The 21,103-nt window shown below is 34.3% G+C and overlaps 1 protein-coding gene across 6 annotated transcripts in view; it reads left to right on the top strand.

Annotated features, from left to right (window-relative positions):
* The window catches only part of Pka-C3 (Protein kinase, cAMP-dependent, catalytic subunit 3), a 172,177-nt gene extending 154,352 nt beyond the window's left edge, over positions 1-17,825 (top strand). For all 6 annotated transcript variants that reach the window (XM_075303393.1, XM_075303392.1, XM_075303391.1 and 3 more), the window contains one exon: positions 17,522-17,825. In XM_075303393.1, coding sequence (XP_075159508.1) covers positions 17,522-17,647 — 126 coding nt within the window. In that variant the 3' untranslated portion in view covers positions 17,648-17,825. The remainder of the gene's footprint in view (positions 1-17,521) is intronic.
* The last annotated feature ends 3,278 nt before the right edge of the window (positions 17,826-21,103 follow it).

Below are 21,103 nucleotides of genomic sequence, written 5' to 3'. Positions count from 1 at the left end.
ACTAGAGGTGTGCGCATGACACGAAGTTTTCGTGACACGCGTGAATAACGTGAGTAGTGAACAAAATTTGAAGGAACTCTCGAGGAATGTGCGTGAATGGGACTAAAATGAATATGTCGTGCGTGAGCGCACGCTGAGAAATAAAATCGGTTCGTGAGTGTGCGTGAATAAAATTTCTGCAAAATCACGCTCACGAAAACAATCAAAAAAATCGAAAAAATCTCGAACTATATTCTATTTTTGAATTTTGTTACCTTTGCTGATTTCCGTTTGGAAAATATCGTGAGTCTCGTGAATTTGTCGTAAATCACGTGAATTGTCGTGAATCGTGCGTGAGTGTGAGTCTTCAAATGTAGTTCGTGCGTACTGAGTACTGGTGAATACTGGTTTTCATTTCGTGAATGTGCGTGAATGGGATTGGCTACCACACGTATCGTGCGTGAGCGTGCGTGAATAAACATTTTGGTTCGTGAATGTGCGTGAATGAAATTTCAGTCACGCACACACCTCTAGTACCGACATTAATAGGCAAATATAAACTCTTTACATAATTGATTTTACAATATCATCACATACTGTGCATAAAATATCGCTGTAAACCAACAAGAGCGAGTGGTACAAAAAGCTTCCGATTTCCAAGCTCGAGTGGCGCGATCATCCCTCCTTACCACTGTTTTGTCTGCCTAAGAAGTACATGGTATACTGGTACATTTGTTCCCGAACGGGGACATTAACCGCGGTTGCAACTCGTGCCAAAAATAATCTAGCAAAATTTAAAGAAAATGTTACCCCAATCTACATATTTTAAGTTTTTGATGAAAATTTTGTGGATAGTATGAAAAAATTTTTTTCTTCGAATGAGTGAATGATCCCTCCAATAGCAACAATTTTTTATTTCTATAGAAAATTTTGTCAAAATTTTATTTCTATAGAAAATTTGGTTAAAATTTTATTTCTGTAGAAAATTTTGTCACAAATTTATTTTTATACAAAATGTTCTCAAAATTTTATTTCTATACAAAATTTGGTCAAAATTTTCCCAACAAAACAAGCGTCACCAAAAAAGTAGTGAAAATGTTCTCTTGGGATTCGGAAGTGGTGCAAAATTGTCGCAGAAGCGGTGAATTTAAGATGGGCTTGTAATAGGTCTGATGTCCACCATTTCAGCAGCAGAATTAAAATTTTGGATGAGAATCAAAAAAAACGAATTATAAAAAATTGAATTAAAAGATCTTGCTGTGTAGTTAATATAAAGAAAATATTTCTATAAAAACTTTTCTCAAAAATTTATTTCTGCAGAAAATTTTCTCAAATATTTATTTCTATAGAAATCTTTCTCAAAGAATTATTTTTATAGAAAAATTTGAAGTACCTCTTAGTTGTAGGAGAATGTTTTGTAAAATTTACAAAAATACCAAGAATTCTGCCAATCTACCAAACAGTAAAAGATCTACCATTTTTGGTAGAATTCTACCAACCAACTGTAACACTAACTCGATAACACATGATATCGCCGGCGATCGCTTTTTCATCCATGATAATACTACAGATAATACTACCCAGTAAAAAAATTTGGAAGTTCTTCCAAAGGCACAACTTTAAAAGCACTTCCAGAAGATGCACTCCCAATGATGTTCTTTATTTTAACAACCCAGGAAGTTCTTTTAATTCAATGTTTTATAACTTGGTTTTTTCTTACTTTTAATAGGTAATTTTAACTTTTTTGTTTTAAATAGGTTATAAACAGAGAAAGAATTTATAAAATGGTACAAATCATTTAAATTTTGTTGAAAAAAATGCTAAATCCAATCCGAAAAAATTATGATTTTTTGAAAATATTTGAGGTCAAACCTTTCCGACAAGCGTTAGAATCCATTCAAAATTATAAAAAGATATAAAAATTATTTATTTTCCAAATTATCACAGAATTTTTTAATTTACATCCAAAACATTGAATTCGGATCACACATAAAAAAGTGATGCAAATTCAGTGCAACGGCTGTTGAAATGGAGAACTTCCGTCCTATGACAAGCCCATGTTAAATTCATCGCTTCTACGTCAATTTTGCACCACTTCCGGATCCAAAAAGAACATTTTCATTACTTTTTTGGCGACGCTTTTTTTGATGGGTAATTTATGGACATTATATGTTTACACTTATGGCCAATGTGTCAAAAAAACTTAGTCCGAAACAAATATTTTTTATACCGGAACATATGAAAAAAGACACTAATTCGACCGTATATCCTCTACCCTAAAGTACAAGAGTATAAAAGCTTTAAAATAATTCTACGATTTGTTCACAATAAGTGCAAAAAATTTAATAGACCAAGGAAGTACTTGGAGTGCAATACTCGTGGAAGACCTTCCAATTTGTTTGATGGGTAATAAATTCGTTCAAACATATATCCTTAAACAAATCCTATAGACCAATATAGCTATTTCATATTAGTGTTTATTATTGAAATGACGGTAATAAATTAAAAATGAATATTTTCCATTTTCATATCTTCTAATTGGGAAATATTAGCGCACTCCGCTCTATTTATGTGTATATTTATATTCTTGTATTTTTTTGTTTTGAAAGGTGTTTTCCTCATTATATGCTGTTTTATTGCTTTTTTTGTATTTCGTTTATTCGCATACGTGAATCCACCGACCCACGTAAGTACACGCCCCACACCCACTGCCCTCTTTCTCCCCCCACACACAGATGCTAATATAAAATTAGGCATCTCATAAAATGTTGTGGCAAAACTGATTATGAGAAGGGGTGTGGGATCTCTGTACGCTTTAAATGGACGAGTGATGAGAAATATAGCCAAATTATAAAAAGTTTAAAAATATTTTCAAATTATTGAATATTGAATAGAATATGATTTAACTGAAATAAACAAAGGAGAAATTTCCGAGAAAAAAATAAATAAGAAAATCATTCTTATTGGCGACTGGATACACCTTATTGCTTGGAATTTTGGCAGCAGACAAACTATTTAATGAACGATGCAATTTGCTCGTTATGGTCTAATACGATATTCGCCATTCAATGGAAAATTAATCATTTCAATTTTACAAAGCATTTATTCATTACACAAATTCAATTTTTATGATTCAACGATAATCGAATGTTTATATATTTCGGGCGAACGAGCGAAGGCATTTATATTTGTTTAAAATTCTTAAATTATTTTATTACACAAACATAGGTCAAATTTATTTCGTAAGAGAAAATCAATCCCAAATCTGTCTAATAAAAGACAATGCACACTTACCTTATAAAAAACAAGAGGACTATGCCGGTCACAATTCGGCATAAAGGATTATGACATAACATTTGAGCCTACGATGACGATTTGTACTATTATGGTAATGTAAAATTGTGGAAAATTGGCCAATATGAAGTCTATGAATTTTGTAAAATTATACTGATACACCCTCAAAAAAAATCGCCTCTTTAACATATGTTCCAAACATATTTTGCAGGAAGCACATATATTATTGGATACTGCCGAAACATTAACATATTTGTTTTATGTGAACATATTATATGTTTGGAAGCATTTTGAGCCCAAAAATATTATATGCTTGGAAGAATTTTTCCCAAAGACGATTGTGCTCATTCCCTAACATACTCGTTATTTTCACTTCCACGAAATATTTTAATTCTTGGCACCTTTTTCTGTAATACAAATAATGTTGAAGAAATTATTCACTTTTTTATTTTTTTTTAATTTTACCTTTCGCCTGCACGGAGAATCGAACCGAGTACCATACAGTTTGTAAGCCAACACACTATCCACTGGGCTACGTAGCTGTTATGGTCACCAGCAGATAATTATCGTTATAAGTTACATTTATATAGCATAGTTTGCAGCGCCCACGAGCCCATGCAAACATAACATTATTTAACAGAAACATACATTTGTTTGCCACGTGGAGCAGTGGCTAGCATGTCTGCCTTGCATGCAAAGGGTCGTGGGTTCAATCCCTGCTCCGACCGAACACTTTTTTGTTGTTTTTTTTTTTTTGTTTAATTTACACATTTATATTTATACTAGAGGTGTGCGCGTGACACGAAATTTTCGTGACACGCGTGATTCACGCGTGAGTCACGTGATTCGTGAATGAAATTTTGACCAAATCACGTGAATGTGCGTGAATGGGACTGAACAAAAATGTGTCGTGCGTGATCGTGCGTGAACATCAAATTCTGTTCGTGAATGTGCGTGAGTAATTTTTTTTCAAAATCACGCTCACGACAAAATTCACGTTCACGAAAAAATTCACATTCACGAACAATTCACGCTCACGACAAAATTCACGCTCACGAAGAAATTCACGTTCACGAAGAAATTCACATTCACGAAAACTTCACACTCACGATGACTTTCACATTCACGAAAAAATTCACGTTCACGAAAAATTCACGCTCACGAGAAAATTCACGCTCACGAAGAAACTCACATTCACGAAAAATTCACACTCACGATGAAATTCACGTTCTTCTTGTGCAAAATGTTAAGCAAAGTGGGGTAAAACTCTGGCTTCTGGGGCCATATAAGTTCATATCGGGCGAAAGCTATATATGGGAGCTATATCTAAATCTGAACCGATTTCAACCAAATTTGGCACGCATAGTTACAATGCTAATTCTACTCCCTATGCAAAATTTCAACTAAATCGGAGCAAAAAATTGGCCTCTGTGGGAAAATAAGTGTAATTCGGGTGAAAGCTATATATGGGAGCTATATCTAAATCTGAACCGATTTGGCTGATATTTGGCAAGTTTTTCGAGACTCATAAAATATTCGGATGTACGGAATTTGAGGAAGATCGGTTGATATACACGCCAATTATGACCAGATCGGTGAAAAATATATATGGCAGCTATATCTAAATCTGAACCACGCCAATTATGACCAGATCGGTGAAAAATATATATGGCAGCTATATCTAAATCTGAACAACAGACAGACAGACGGACAGACAGACATCGCTAAATCGACTTAGAATTTAATTCTAAGACGATCGGTATACTAAACGATGGGTCTCAGACTTTTCCTTCTTGGCGTTACATACAAATGCACAAACTTATTATACCCTGTACCACAGTAGTGGTGAAGGGTATAATAATGATTGAACATTTTTAAATTGAAAACATACTTCCAAATAAAAAATTAATAATTTTCGGAAATAATTGGTTTCATTGGTTCATTAAATTTTGGCTTAGATGTAAAAAAAATAATTCTATATAGTATAATTATAATATATGTAATTATAATATAATAAAAAATAAAATAAGTAAACAATAACACTATAAATCATTGATTGACTCAATTAAAAATTAATTCAGTTTTTCGGCCAAAATCAATCCAAATTTTAATTGAATTTATATTTTGATTTGATTAAAATGTTAATTGTATCTGTTAATTTTTTAATTGAGTACGTTTTCAACTTCAGATTTTTAATTAGAAATATTTTGGCGAATTTGTGTGGGTATATCATTTGTATCACGAGCGAGAGTGAGTAAGTTTTTAAGTTCGTACTCATTCGTGAATTACATTTTTTCGTTTGTTTTGTAAGTATAATAGTCGTGAACGTGCGTGAGTTGCATTTTACATCGTGCGTGAATAGCGTGAATAGTTTTTTTATGTTTTTTTTTTCGTGAGTGTGTGGAAGTACGTTTCATTGTTCGTGAACGTGCGTGAGTAGTTTTTTTTCGAAGCGTGAGTGTGCGTGAATAAGTTTGTTGTTCGTGAACGTGCGTGAGTTGATATATCCCGTCGTGAGCGTGCGGTAGTCACTATTCTGCAATCGTGAGTGTTTATCTTTGCAGGATTTTGGTTCGTGAACGTGAGTGAGCGTGAATCAATAAAAACCTTCGTGCGTGAATGTTACGAATTCATTCGTGAGCGTGCGTGAGTGTGAGCAATTCCAAACCGGGCGTGAGTGATCGTGCGTGAATGTTACGAATTCATTCGTGAGCGTGCGTGAGTGTGAGCAATTCAAAAACGGGCGTGCGTGATCGTGCGTGAATGTTACGAATTCATTCGTGAGCGTGCGTGAGTGTGAGCAATTCTAAAACAGGCGTGCGTGATTGTGCGTGAATGACATTTTGAATTTGTGAGCGTGCGTGAGCGTGCGTGAAAACTCCCTCACGCGCACACCTCTAATTTATACTATATTAAATTTTTATAATAAAACTTCGAAATGTGGGTTATTAAAGATTTATAGTCATTAACAGTGCTTGATATAAACGAATTTGACTGATTTTTGGATAAAATATTATTTTTTATTGCAAAAATAACAATTTTGTAACAAAAAAACTGTTTTTGGTACAAAACTTTAAAATTTGGAAGGAATTCAAAAACTTACAAAAGAAGACCGTGGAGTCGAGTATAAACATACATAAATAATTTTATAATATAAATATAAATTTATTTAGGCGTGAGCAGTTTTTTACTAGCATTTAACACCATCGGTCTAAAATGCCTTTTATTTTTTTTAATAATTCATTTTAAAGAAAATAAAATTTTTAAATTGTTTTAGCTGCAAAACTCGAACTTAATGCCCGCTTTTATATTTGAAGGTGGTCGTCAACTCCTCTTGGACTACTTATTAATAAAGAGGAACTAAACTTTGTTTTTATACATTTTACTGTGTAATTTTTCACTATTTCCTCCTTATTTCATTTTACTGTCCCAACTCTAAAAAGAGTATAGTGCCCTTTCGTTATTTTTATGAAGACCCCTCATTTCTTTTAACGAACCAAGAAAAAAATTGTGCCCATAATGCCAAAATGATAAACAAAACACATGTCCACACATACAGAAAATGCTGCTCTCAAGGCGAAAACACAGGCTTTTTTTCAAATGTCTATTCTCTTGGTTCCGAATGTCCATTCTCTTTATTCAAATTAAATAATATTTAAACTTAAGCATATCAAATTTTTTGCCTTATCATAAAACAGTTTTCTGAAACAACATACAAGCGGTTTCACAGAAATTGTTCTCTTTTGATTCTTTCGCTGTGTTATGTTGATATCTTTTGTCAACTCTCCCGGTTTCCATCTCTATTTCTTTCTCTATACTCTCTCTGTTGCGTTGAATAAAATATCACAACATATGTATGTTTAGTCGAAATTTGTAAATTTATACATGTTTGCATTCACACATATGATTTTTATGAAACATTCATGCCCCAAACATAATATATTCTAACATATTAACATAGATGTCCCAAACATTTAGTGTTAGTTTAGGAACATTGCATGTTTGCACTTAAATATATTGTGTTTTAAAATTGTGCCCGAAACACATTTTGTTTATATCGGAACATATGAAAAACATATATTTCTAAGAGTGTAGGAATGATATTTTAAACAAACAAAGACTTCTTTTGCCCATACAAGAAAATAAAACACATTAGTTGCAATCGCTAAATCACTTGTCATAAAGTTTATACTTTTCTTTTCTAGATAAGTTAATACAGATCTCATTTATGGAATTTTCATTCTCTTTTTGCGGTATGTTAATAATGTTATTCACGTACAAGCATTTTATCGTCCTTTAAACAAAATATATAAAATCATTAAAATAAGTATTAGCCTATTTTTGTAACGTTTTTATCTTAAATCGAAAGATTAATATTTCAGTTAATTAAAGGATTTCCTTAAATCAAAAATGTATTTCTTTACTTTAAGAAAAATTTGTTTTAGTTCAAAGACATACGGCTTTAACGAACACAGAAAAAACATTCACGAAAAGTTTTCCAATTGAAATCTTGAGTTTTATTTTTTTAAAAATTAAAAATTTAATTGAATCAACAAATTGTTTAACTGAAATAAAAATCAATCATACAAAGTAATAGAATCAACTAATTTTTAATTAATTAAATTGAAATTGTTTAATTGACTGCCAATTAATCTGTGATCCAGAAGTAGTGCAAACTTGGATCATCTTCAATGAATTTTATATGTGATTGTCCAAGGACGGGAGTACTCCCTATTTGGATCCTTTGCATTGCTTTAGAAGTTGTGCCCTGGAAGTTAATTTGAATGAAGAAATTAAAAAAAAAAAAAAACGAAAAAAAATCTTTTTTTCAACTAATTTCACTTTTTTTTTTCATCCATATGTTTTATTACACAATTATTTTCCTATTATCTAATTTTTACAATTTGAAAATTTTTTCGCTCCGACCAGTGGCCTTAGCACACTCAGCCACAAACGCCATTGAACATAAAGCGTCGAAAGTTCAATTCAAATTTTTGTGATATTATCGTAATACGACACCAAGGAATAACATTCTAATTGCTTCTCGAGATGTTCTTTATTAGTATGAAAGAAAAAATAAGAAACGCAGGTTCAAAAAAATTACCTTTCAAAGCTAACTAAAATTTGATTTGAGAAAATCATTCTATCGGTTGTGATAAATTCGGGTTTCGTTTCTTTAAAATTTCGTTTTGGAGCAAAGTATTTTGTATGGAGTATTACAAGTTTATACAAAAAAAACTTTTTTGTAAAGTAGTGTAATTATTGTATTTTTTGTCAACATGAACCTTTTACCCACAATCAATCTTTATAAAGTGGCTATAATAATTTTGCAAAAATTTAGCTCAGAAAATTTGAATGAAATATAAATATGATTTTAAGATCGGTTGTACAACTAATCCCATTACAATTCGGATAACTTAAAATTAATTTTATAATCGACAATTGTCTGCCGTCGAATATACAAATTTATATCGGAAAACAAAACAAATATTTAGTGTTAGCCGCCGCCGACAAAAAATGGCCAGCTTCATTCTCTGGCTATGTAACGGTACGATATTTGAATATTGGAAGAGTTCTCTTTTTCAATATTTAAGAACAGCGTCAATAAATTATTTAAGAGCTCTACCGACATGTGTGTCTAGAGAACAAATGTTCAGTGCAGCCGACCATGGAGTGGAGAAAATGTACAAAAAAGCGTTTATAACAGGTTGGCTGATAAGTCCCCGGTCTGACAAATAGATGGCGTCGCTAGTATTAAATGCATATTATTTGTATATAGTACCAACCTTCAAATGATTCGTGTCAAAATTTGACGTCTGTAAGTCAATCAGTTTGTGAGTTAGAGCGTCTTTTGTGAAGCAACTTTTGCTATTGTGAAAAAAATGGAAAAAAAAGCAATTTCGTGTTTTGATAAAATACTGTTTTCTGAAGGGGAAAAATACGGTGGAAGCAAAAACTTGGCTTGATAATGAGTTTCCGGACTCTGCCCCAGGGAAATCAACAATAATTGATTGGTATGCAAAATTCAAGCGTGGTGAAATGAGCACGGAGGACGGTGAATGCAGTGGACGACCGAAAGAGGTGGTTAACGAAAACATCAAAAAAAATCCACAAAATGATTTTGAATGACTCTAAAATGAAGTTGATCGAGATAGCAGAGGCCTTAAAGATATCAAAGGAACGTGTTGGTCATATCATTCATCAATATTTGGATATGCGGAAGCTCTGTGCAAAATGGGTGCCGCGCGAGCTCACACTTGACCAAAAACAACAACGTGTTGATGATTCTGAGCGGTGTTTGCAGCTGTTAACTCGTAATACACCCGAGTTTTTCCGTCGATATGTGACAATGGATGAAACTTGGCTCCATCACTACACTCCTGAGTCCAATCGACAGTCGGCTGAGTGGACAGCGACCGGTGAACCGTCTCCGAAGCGTGGAAAGACTCAAAAGTCCACTGGCAAAGTAATGTCTTCTGTTTTTTGGGATGAGAAGGGAAAAACCATCAACAGTGACTATTATATGGCGTTATTGGAGCGTTTGAAGGTCGAAATCGCGGCAAAACGGCCCCATATGAAGAAGAAAAAAGTGTTGTTCCACCAAGACAACGCACCGTGCCACAAGTCATTGAGAACGATGGAAAAAATTCATGAATTGGGCTTTGAATTGCTTCCCCACCCACCGTATTCTTCAGATCTGGCCACCAGCGACTTTTTCTTGTTCCTGCTCGCAAGAAAAAAATTTGGCTGCAATGAAGACGTGATCGCCGAAACTGAGGCCTTTTTTGAGGCAAAACGAAGGAGTACTACCAAAATGGTATAAAAAAATTGGAAGGTCGTTATAATCGTTGTATCGCTCTTGAAGGGAACTATATTGAATAATAAAAACGAATTTTGACAAAAAATGTGTTTTTCTTTGTTAGACCGGGGACTTATCAACCAACCTGTTATATCAATGGATTACTAAAGTACTGAATTTTGAATGCTAAACAGACTATAAAAGATATAACATATATAGTTGTACAAAAACGTTACCAGACATTGTTTATTATGCAAAAAAAAAAATATTTTCAATAAAATATGCAAATATTGAACTCAAATACTCCAAACTTCTTTAATTAGAAAGTTTAGAAAAATATTCGGCTTCGGCCGAATACTATTGCTTTCTTTCTTTATTCGGTCGAGGTCTTTAGTGTGATACATATAGATGAAGTAGATCTCTTTATAAAAATAATAATACCATGCAGAACGGTGAAGTATTGCGAACGCTGAACAGACAGACGGAGACCAAAGGTTAAATCGACTCGGCAGGTGTTTACATTATGAGGCATAAAATCAATATTTCTGGTAAGCACATTTTCAACCAGATCAAAGTATTTTGTAATCCACACCACATTGCGATTAAAGATCTAAAAACCACAATGATAGTTTATAAACTCAAATATGGTTTTAATTAAATCAAACACGAGGAATCCACTAAATATAAATATAGTATACTTAATATTTAAAACCAAAGACAAGCAAAACCAAACGCCGAAAATAACATTTGTGAAATCCCACAAACAAAATAATACAAGTACTCTGCCAATATTTGTCGTGCGACAGTGCCAAGTTCATAATCGCTCTGACATTGCGTATAGAATCTGAATAATAAATGTCTATCTTTCCACATCTGTTGTGTATGAGTACTTTAGTTGTCTATGTTGTCTTTTTTAGGAATTCCTTATCAGTTTCAAAAATATATTGCATCTGTCTCATTATCGTTAATGGACAAAGCCTGCTGGTGGTTTCAGACGCTCTAGTCTTCACTGAGTCTCAACTATTTTAGATTTACCAGACGATAAATGATTCATCACATTAATTGAATAAACAATTATAATAATTTATTGACATAAAAAAAAGAATTTTATTCATCTATGGAGTAATCCTTACAGACTAACAAAGCTATACCACAATATCTACAAATGGTATCTTATGCCTAAGTATTTAATAATAGTGTTATATTTCTTTTTATATTATAGTTATCTTCTGAAAGATCAAAATATTTATAGTAAACTCTTCACATAATCGCCGAACAGGAACGTGATTTTCAAAGTTTGTGCGAATGTACTGAATGCAAAGCAGGTCAAAATTTCGAGTAGGTCTTGACGGTATATTGAATGAGATACTGTTAAGAAGGAACTCAGATTTAAATCTACCATTAATAACATTTTCAGTGTAGGCACTTTACAGGTGAAAGTCTTTCCTTGTAAGTTAGGTTAGGTTAAAGTGGCAGCCCGATTAAGTAGCAGGCTCACTTAGACTATTCAGTCCATTGTGATACCACATTTAGCTAAAAGTACCTATTACATATGGGCACTTCTAGTTTTAACCACTGAATCTTCACTATTATTTTCTTTTGTTGAACCAACCAGATTGTTCCAAAAACATTAGCAGACTGCTTAAGTTAACGTTTTCCAGGTCCGCCAGTAATCTGAAGCTATATGCCCCTAAAATTTGCTTACGTGTTACACAAAATGCAGGACACTCACACAAGAGGTGTTTAATTGATTCCTTTTCCTCCGCATCATGACAGCTCATACAATAGTCATTACACTTCGCACCAATAGTTTTTGCAAATTCGCCTATCAGGCAGCGACCCGTTACAGCAGATATCAGAAGTAATATCTGACGTCTTAAGAACACTAGCATATCTAGTGTGCGGTTCAAGTTTTAACGGGACCATATTTGCTTGGTGTCGTTACAACCCTTGCAATTCTCCCATCGAACATTTGCCATCATGACAGACTTCTCACGCAGTAAGAGCTTCCAGGTAGCCAAAGACATACCAACAGAATCTAGTTCCCCTGGAATATGTAAGGTAGTTCCTAGCCTTGATAACTCATCTGCTTCGCTGTTCCCCGGTATGTTCCTATGGCCAGGCACCCATATTAGGTGAATATTGTACTGCTCAGCCATCTCGTTGAGAGATTTGCGGCAGTCGATGGCCGTTTTCGAGTTAAGGAACACAGAGTCCAAGGATTTTATTGCAGGTTGACTGGGACATTACTTCTCAACCAATTCGCCACCTCTTTTTATACCCTCCATGATAGGATGGGGGTATATTAACTTTGTCATTCCGTTTGTAACACATCGAAATATTGCTCTAAGACCCCATAAAGTATATATATTCTGGGTCGTGGTGAAATTCTGAGTCGATCTAAGCATGTCCGTCCGTCCGTCCGTCCGCTATCGACTTGAAACTTGGCACAAGTAGTTGTTATCGATGTAGGTCGGATGGTATTGAAAATGGGCCATATCGGTCCACTTTTACGTATATCCCCCATATAAAGGGACCCTCAGATTTGGCTTGTGGAGCCCCTAACAGAAGCATATTTCATCCGATCCGGCTGAAATTTGGTATATGGTGTTGGTATATGGTCTCTAACAACCATGCAAAAATTGGTCCACATCGGTCCATAATTATATATAGCCCCCATATAAACCGATCCCCAGATTTGGCTTGCGGAGCCTAAAAGAGAAGCAAATTTCATCCGATCCGGCTGAAATTTGGTACATGGTATTGGTATATGGTCTCTAACAACCGTACAAAAATTGGTCCACATCGGTCCATAATTATATATAGCGCCCATATAAACCGATCCCCAGATTTGGGTTGCGGAGCCTCAAAGAGAAGCAAATTTCATCCGATCCGCCTGAAATTTGGTACATGATATTGGTATATGGTCTCTAACAACCATGCAAAAATTGGTCCACATCGGTTCATAATTATATATAGCCCCCATATAAACCGATCCCCAGATTTGGCTTGCGAAGTCTCCAAGAGAAGCAAATTTCATTCAATCCGGTTGTAATTTGGAACATGGTGTTAGTATATGATCTTTAACAACCGTGGCAGAATTGGTCCATATCGGTCAAATTGGTCCATAGCCCCCATATAAAACGTTCTCCAGATTTGACCTCCGGAGCCTCTTGGAGGAGCAAAATTCATCCGATCCGGTTCAAATTAAAATTTTATTTCTGTAGAAAATTTTGTAAAAATTTTATGTCTACTTTGTCAAACTGAATTATATACGTATTGGATCGATCTTTTTTGATTTAACATATACCACGTTTGGACTTATATACAATTTAGAAGATGGTGTTAGGAGGTTTTAAGATACCTTGCCATCGGCAAGCGTTACCGCAACTTAAGTAATTCGATTCTGGATGGCAGTGTTTCGAAGAAGTTTCTACGCAATCCATGATGGAGGGTACATAAGCTTCGGCCTGGCCGAACTTACGGCCGTATATACTTGTTTTTGCTAATATTTTAGCCTGAAAAACACTACAGTGATCAGACAATCTTTTCGCTATTCGAAGTTCCAGATCTTTAGAATATACCCCGAAACCCACTTGTCCATCCAATTTGGAGCCATCAGTATAGAAATCTATATATCTTTTATTCCCCGGGGTCTGTGTACATCACGCCTCACTGTTGGGAATTAGAATTTCAAACTTTTTGTCGAAAAGTGGTTTTGCCAGAGTGTAATCCACTACGTTAGGCACATCTGGCAGTATTTTGAGGACCGAACTGTGACCGTACATTGTTTCCGACCACAGCGATAGCTCGCGCAACCGCACAGCCGTTGTTGCAGCTGACTGCTGAAAATATCTTACTGCATGCGCCGTAGATACACAAGCACGCCATACGCTGAACTTTATCTAAACATGTCGGTTGCTGAAGTGCCGGCCACCAGACTACAACATCATATAACATTATAGGTCTAACTACAGCCGTGTATAGCCAATACACAATTTTCGGTTTTAGTCCCCACTTTTTTCCTATTGCCTTTTTGCACGAGTATGTTAGGTTAGGTTAGGTGGCAGCCCGATGTATCAGGCTCACTTAGACTATTCAGTCCATTGTGATACCACATTGGTGAACTTCTCTCTTATCACTGAGTGCTGCCCGATTCCATGTTAAGCTCAATGACAAGGGACCTCCTTTTTATAGCCGAGTCCGAACGGCGTTCCACATTGTAGTGAAACCACTTAGAAACCACTTAGAGCTTTGTAACCCTCAGATATGTCACCAGCATTACTGAGGTAGGATAATCCACCGCTGAAAAACTTTTGGTGTTCGGTCGAAGCAGGAATCGAGCCCACGACCTTGTGTATGCAAGGCGGGCATGCTAACCATTGCACCACGGTGGTGCGGCTTTTCTCGATCTTTCTTCAATATTAAGCTTAAAGTTCAGCTTCCTGTCCAGAATAACGCCAAGGTATTTTGCACACTCACCAAAGGGAATTTCAATAACCCCTAAGGATTTTGGCTTAACCGCGGGAGTTTTGCGATCTTTGCAGTACATGACTAATTCTGTCTTTGCAGGATTTACTCCAAGACCATTCTCTTTCACCCATTTCTCAGTCATCCGGAGGGCTCTCTGTATAACATCTCTGATTGTGGATGGGAATTTTCCCCTAACTGCTAAAGCCACATCGTCTTTTATCCACTTTTATCCTTTCTTTTTTTAGGGAAACCAGAAGGTTGTTTATAGCAACATTCCAAAGAATGCTCCTCCTTGGGGAGTGCCTCTGTTCACATACCTTTGTATGTTTGCTTGTCCTAGTGTGGCCGAAATACGTCTCCTCATTAGTAGTTCGTCTAGCAGCCTAAGTATACCTGGATCAACATTCAGAGTTGCCAGTCCATTTAGTATAGAGCTCGGATGGACGTTATTGAATGCCCCCTCGATGTCTAGAAACGCCACGATTGTGTATTCATTGACAGATAATGAGCTTTCAATAAAGCTGACTACACAGAAAAAAATTTCCGTAGTTAAACTAACGCTAAATTTAACTCATTTTTATTGGAAAAAATTTATTTTCTTGTAGTTAAATTTTATTATTTTTATCGAAATTTTCCACAGCTTAATGAAATCTTACTTTTTTTAAGTATGTCTCAAAAATTTTATTAACTAAACGTGAGTATAAAGTTCAATGACCGTACACAAAAGTTCAATATGAACTAAAGCAAAAGTAAATTTTCGTACGATTCCCAAAAATAGTAAGAATGAACTACTGTATGCTTAAAATGGTCATGACTTGGCGCCAATGATTTTCCTCATAACTTTTAGTTTATTTTTTCTTCTATGAGAGGCTGTAATTTCTTGAACTGCAGTTAAAAAGTACAACAGGGAATTTAAATTTTCTGGTTTTAACACACCTTTGGGTAAATCTCAAAATGTGGAGTAAAATTTAGTTCAATTTTCGTGCGACGTAGTTCATTTTTCCTATAAAAGAGTTCATTTTATCGGTGCTGGACGGAGAATCGAACCGAGGACCATACAGTTTGTAAGCCAACGCACTATACACTGGGCTACGTAGCTGTTATAATCACCAGTAGACAATTATCGTTATAAGTTACATTTATATAGCATAGTTTGCAGCGCCCACGAGCCCATGCAAAATTACATTATTATAATTTACACATTTATATTTATACTATATTACATTTGTATAAAGAAACTTCGAAATGTGGGTTATTAAAGATTTACAGTCAGAAACAGTGCTTGATATAAACGAAATGGACTGAACTTTTGGTTAAAATATTAGTTTTTTTTATTGCAAAAATAACAATTTTGTAACAAAAAACTGTTTTTGGTATAAAATTTTGGAAGGAATTCAAAACTCTAACAAAAGAAGAACGTGGAGTCAAGTATAAACATACATAAATAATTTTATAATATACATATAAATTTATTTAAGCGTGAACATTTTTTACTAGCATTTAACACCATTTGTATTGTCGTTTTGTACTTAATTTCCTGTTTTGCCTTTTACTTTTCTTTAATAATTCATTGTAAAGAAAATAAACTTTTTCAATTGTTTTAGCTGCAAAACTCGAACTTTTATATTTGAAGGTGTCCGTCAACTCATCTTGGACTACCTATTAATAAAGAGCAACTAAACTTTGTTTTTTATAGATTTTACTGTTTAATTTTTCACTATTTCCTCCTTTTTTCATTTTACTGTCCCAACTCTAAAAAGAGTATAGTGTCCTTTCGTTATTTTTATGAAGATCTCTTTGAAATTTTTGTATATATTCCACCTTTTTTAAATTCCTTTGCCTGAATATTTTGACTTACTCGTCGTACGTTCCGATTTCTTTCATCGAACCAAGAAAAAAATTGTGCTCATAATGCCAAAATGATAAACAAAACACATGTCCACACATACATAAAATGCTGCTTTCAAGGCGAAAACACATGCTGTTTGTTTTTCAAATGTCGATTCTCTTGGTTCCGAATGTTTATTCTCTTTACTCCGAATACTCATTCTAATATTCAAATTAAATAATATTTAGACTTAAGCATATCAAATTTTTGGCCCTATCATAAAACAGATTTCCGAAACAACATACAAGCGGTTTCACAGAAATTGCTCTCCTTTGATTCTCTCGCTGTGTTACGTTGATATCTTTCATCATCCCTCCCGGTTTCCATCTCTATTTCTTTCTCTCTGTCGCTCTCTGAATAAAATATCACAACAAATATATGTTTACTCGAAATTTGTAAATTTATATGTGTTTACATTCACTCATATTATTTTTATGAAACATTCATGCCCCCAAAAAAAATAATTTCCAACATATTAACATATGTGTCCCAAACATTTAGTGTTAGTTTAGGAACATTACATGTTTGCACTTAAACATATTGTGTTTAAAAATTCTGCCCGAAACACATTTTGTTTATATCGGAACATATGAAAAACATATTTCTCTAACAGTATATAAAAAGAATCGAATTCGATGGATTTCAATGCAAAACTATTTCCTTTGCCCATTATTTTTGGCTTATGTTTCACGAAATTCGTTCATAACATCGAATATGTTTTCAAATTTTATATAGCGATTAATGACCATAAAAATAAACAAATTAAATATGTTTTATTTAATTACAAATACATTTTGTGGTCTATTCAGCCAACCTGGGAATGATGATCATGATGCAAGTTGTCTTTTTGCATATTCCCCTGATATGTCTTAACCCATTGCGGATTATTTTTAGTATCTGAAATTGTTAATTTCTTTAATATGAATTCCTAAAAAAAACACACAAATACCAATCTGTTTATATCTTCCGTATGCTTATTATTATTTTATGATTATGAGCAAAACCAAACAAAAAAAACTATTATGAACATTTAATTATATTTTTTATAGCATTCATGTGATTATGTTTCAATTGTTTTGTATTTTTAGGCGCCTATTATACCTGAGGTTCAATTCGATGGCGATACAAGCAATTTCGATGATTATCCCGAGAGTGATTGGAAACCCGCACAGGCAGTAGACCAAAGTGATTATCAACTATTTAAAGATTTTTAATTTTTAAATAATTTAGTCTGAATAGAGATCGCTCTATTTAATTAATTTATTACTATTTATTAATTTAGTACTTTAAGAATCTATGTATATGACAAAAACAAAATGTAATGCATATAACAAACAAAGTATAACAAATACCACAAATGTTGATATTAAAATATATATATTACCAAAAATATTTATATATATTTTATTTGTTAAAAATTAATAAATGTTGATAATAAACCATGGTAAGTTATATTTCTCTTTTATAAAAGATTGGAATTCAGGATGCAAGGCGACATAAATTTCATATTTAAACAAGTAAGGAAAGTCTAAAGTCGGGCGGGGCCGACTATATTATACCCTGCACCACTTAGTAGATCTAAATTTTCGATACCATATCACATCCGTCAAATGTGTTGGGTGCTGTATACAAAGGTTTGTCCCAAATACGTACGTTTAAATATCACTCGATCTGGACAGAATTTAATAGACTTCTACAAAATCTATAGACTCAAAATTTAAGTCTGCACTAGGGTGGAACACAATTTTAGTAAAAAAATATGGGAAACATTTAAATCTGAAGCAATTTTAAGGAAACTTCGCAAAAGTTTATTTATGATTTATCGCTCGATGTATATGTATTAGAAGTTTAGGAAAATTAGAGTCATTTTTACAACTTTTCGACTAAGCAGTGGCGATTTTACAAGGAAAATGTTGGTATTTTGACCATTTTTGTCGAAATCAGAAAAACATATATATGGGAGCTATATCTAAATCTGAACCGATTTCAACCAAATTTGGCACGCATAGCAACAATGCTAATTCTATTCCCAGTGCAAAATTTAAACTAAATCGGAGTTAAAAATTGGCCTCTGTGGTCATATGAGTGTAAATCGGGCGAAAGCTATATATGGCAGATATATCCAAATCTGAACCGATTTCAACCAAATTTGGCACGCATAGTTACAATGCTAATTCTACTCCCTGTGAAAAATTTCAACTAAATCGGAGCAAAAAATTGGCCTCTGTGGGCAAATGAGTGTAAATCGGGCGAAAGCTATATATGGGAGATATATTCAAATCTGAACCGATTTCAACCAAATTTGGCACGCATAGTAACAATGCTAATTCTACTCCCTGTGTAAAATTTCAACTAAATCGGAGTTAAAAATTGGCCTCTGCGGTCATATGAGTGTAAATCGGGCGAAAGGTATATATGGGAGATATATCTAAATCTGAACCGATTTCAACCAAATTTGGCACGCATGGCTACAATTCTAATTCTACTCCCTGTGCAAAATTTCAACTAAATCGGAGTTAAAAATTGGCCTCTGTGGTCATATGAGTGTAAATCGGGCGAAAGCTATATATGGGCGAAATATCTAAATCTGAACCGATTTCAACCAAATTTGGCACGCATGGCTACAATGCTAATTCTACTCCCTGTGCAAAATTTCAACTAAATCGGAGTTAAAAATTGGCCTCTGTGGTCATATGAGTGTAAATCTGGCGAAAGCTATATATGGGAGCTATATCTAAATCTGAACCGATTTTTCTGATATTTTGCAAGTTTTTCGAGACTCATAAAATATTCGGATGTACGGAATTTGAGGAAGATCGGTTGATATACACGCCAATTATGACCAGATCGGTGAAAAATATATATGGCAGCTATATCTAAATCTGAACCGATATTTTCCAAAATCAATAGGGATCGTCTTTGAGCCGAAACAGGACCCCATACCAAATTTTAGGAGAATCGGACTCAGAATTTAATTCTAAGACGATCGGTATACTAAACGATGGGTCTCAGACTTTTCCTTCTTGGCGTTACATACAAATGCACAAACTTATTATACCCTGTACCACAGTAGTGGTGAAGGGTATAAAAATGCTTCATCAATTGAAAATATTTCAGCAGAAATTTTTGTCAACAACCAGCCAGTAATAATCACATCTGCTTATCCTTCAAGGTACACACAAAATTTTTATACCCTCCATCATAGGATGGAGGTATATTAACTTTGTCATTCCGTTTGTAACACATCGAAATATTGCTCTAAGACCCCATAAAGTATATATATTCTGGGTCGTGGTGAAATTCTGAAATTTCATCCGATCCGGCTGAAATTTGGTATATGGTGTTGGTATATGGTCTCTAACAACCGTGCAAAAATTGGTCCACATCGGTCCATAATTATATATAGCCCCCATATAAACCGATCCCCAGATTTGGCTTTCGAAGCCTCAAAGAGAAGCAAATTTCATCCGATCCGGCTGAAATTTGGTACATGATATTGGTATATGGTCTCTAACAACCATGCAAAAATTGGTCCACATCGGTTCATAATTATATATAGCCCCCATATAAACCGATCCCCAGATTTGGCTTGCGAAGTCTCCAAGAGAAGCAAATTTCATCCAATCCGGTTGTAATTTGGAACATGGTGTTAGTATATGATCTTTAACAACCGTGGCAGAATTGGTCCATATCGGTCAAATTGGTCCATAGCCCCCATATAAAACGTTTTCCAGATTTGACCTCCGGAGCCTCTTGGAGGAGCAAAATTCATCCGATCCGGTTCAAATTAAAATTTTATTTCTGTAGAAAATTTTGTAAAAATTTTATGTCTACTTTGTCAAACTGAATTATATACGTATTGGATCGATCTTTTTTGATTTAACATATACCACGTTTGGACTTATATACAATTTAGAAGATGGTGTTAGGAGGTTTTAAGATACCTTGCCATCGGCAAGCGTTACCGCAACTTAAGTAATTCGATTCTGGATGGCAGTGTTTAGAAGAAGTTTCTACGCAATCCATGATGGAGGGTACATAAGCTTCGGCCTGGCCGAACTTACGGCCGTATATACTTGTTTTTTTGTATTTTCATCTATGGAATAAACCTTACAGACTAACACTAATATATTGCAATATATGCATATGGTTTGTTAATATCTTAAGTATTTAATAACAATGTTTCTCTTCTGACAAATCGAGATATTTATAGAATTTATTGAATTCAGTAGAAAGTCGGCGAAGCGGATCGTTGTTTTTAAAGTTCGTTCGCAAGTATTCTATGTGAAGCAGTTCAAAGTTGCGGGTACCTCTTTTTGATACATTGAACGATATACTGTTAAGAAGGAAATCAGGTGTAAATCTTCCGTTAATTACATCAACCGTAAAACAGATATTCAGCATGGTACGTCTACTTTCAGAAATGATATAATTTTGCTCACGTCACGTGAGAAGGATTTCTTAATTTTAGCCGATCTAAATGCTAAACATCCACACGCAGAGAAGAAACATGATTGCCACAATCATATTCGAAGAGCAAAATAATATGATAGCAGCTATTTTTGCGGCGACCATGTAACATTTTAACCTGCAACCATGTTGGCTCAGTGAACATGGTTCTAAGAAAAATACAATTGTCCTCATCTAAAATGTTATTATATTGATAAAAA

This window comes from Haematobia irritans, chromosome 4 (genome assembly GCF_050003625.1).
Source record: "Haematobia irritans isolate KBUSLIRL chromosome 4, ASM5000362v1, whole genome shotgun sequence".
In the NCBI taxonomy this organism is placed as follows: domain Eukaryota; kingdom Metazoa; phylum Arthropoda; class Insecta; order Diptera; family Muscidae; genus Haematobia; species Haematobia irritans.
This window is presented reverse-complemented; position numbering and strand designations above follow the sequence as displayed.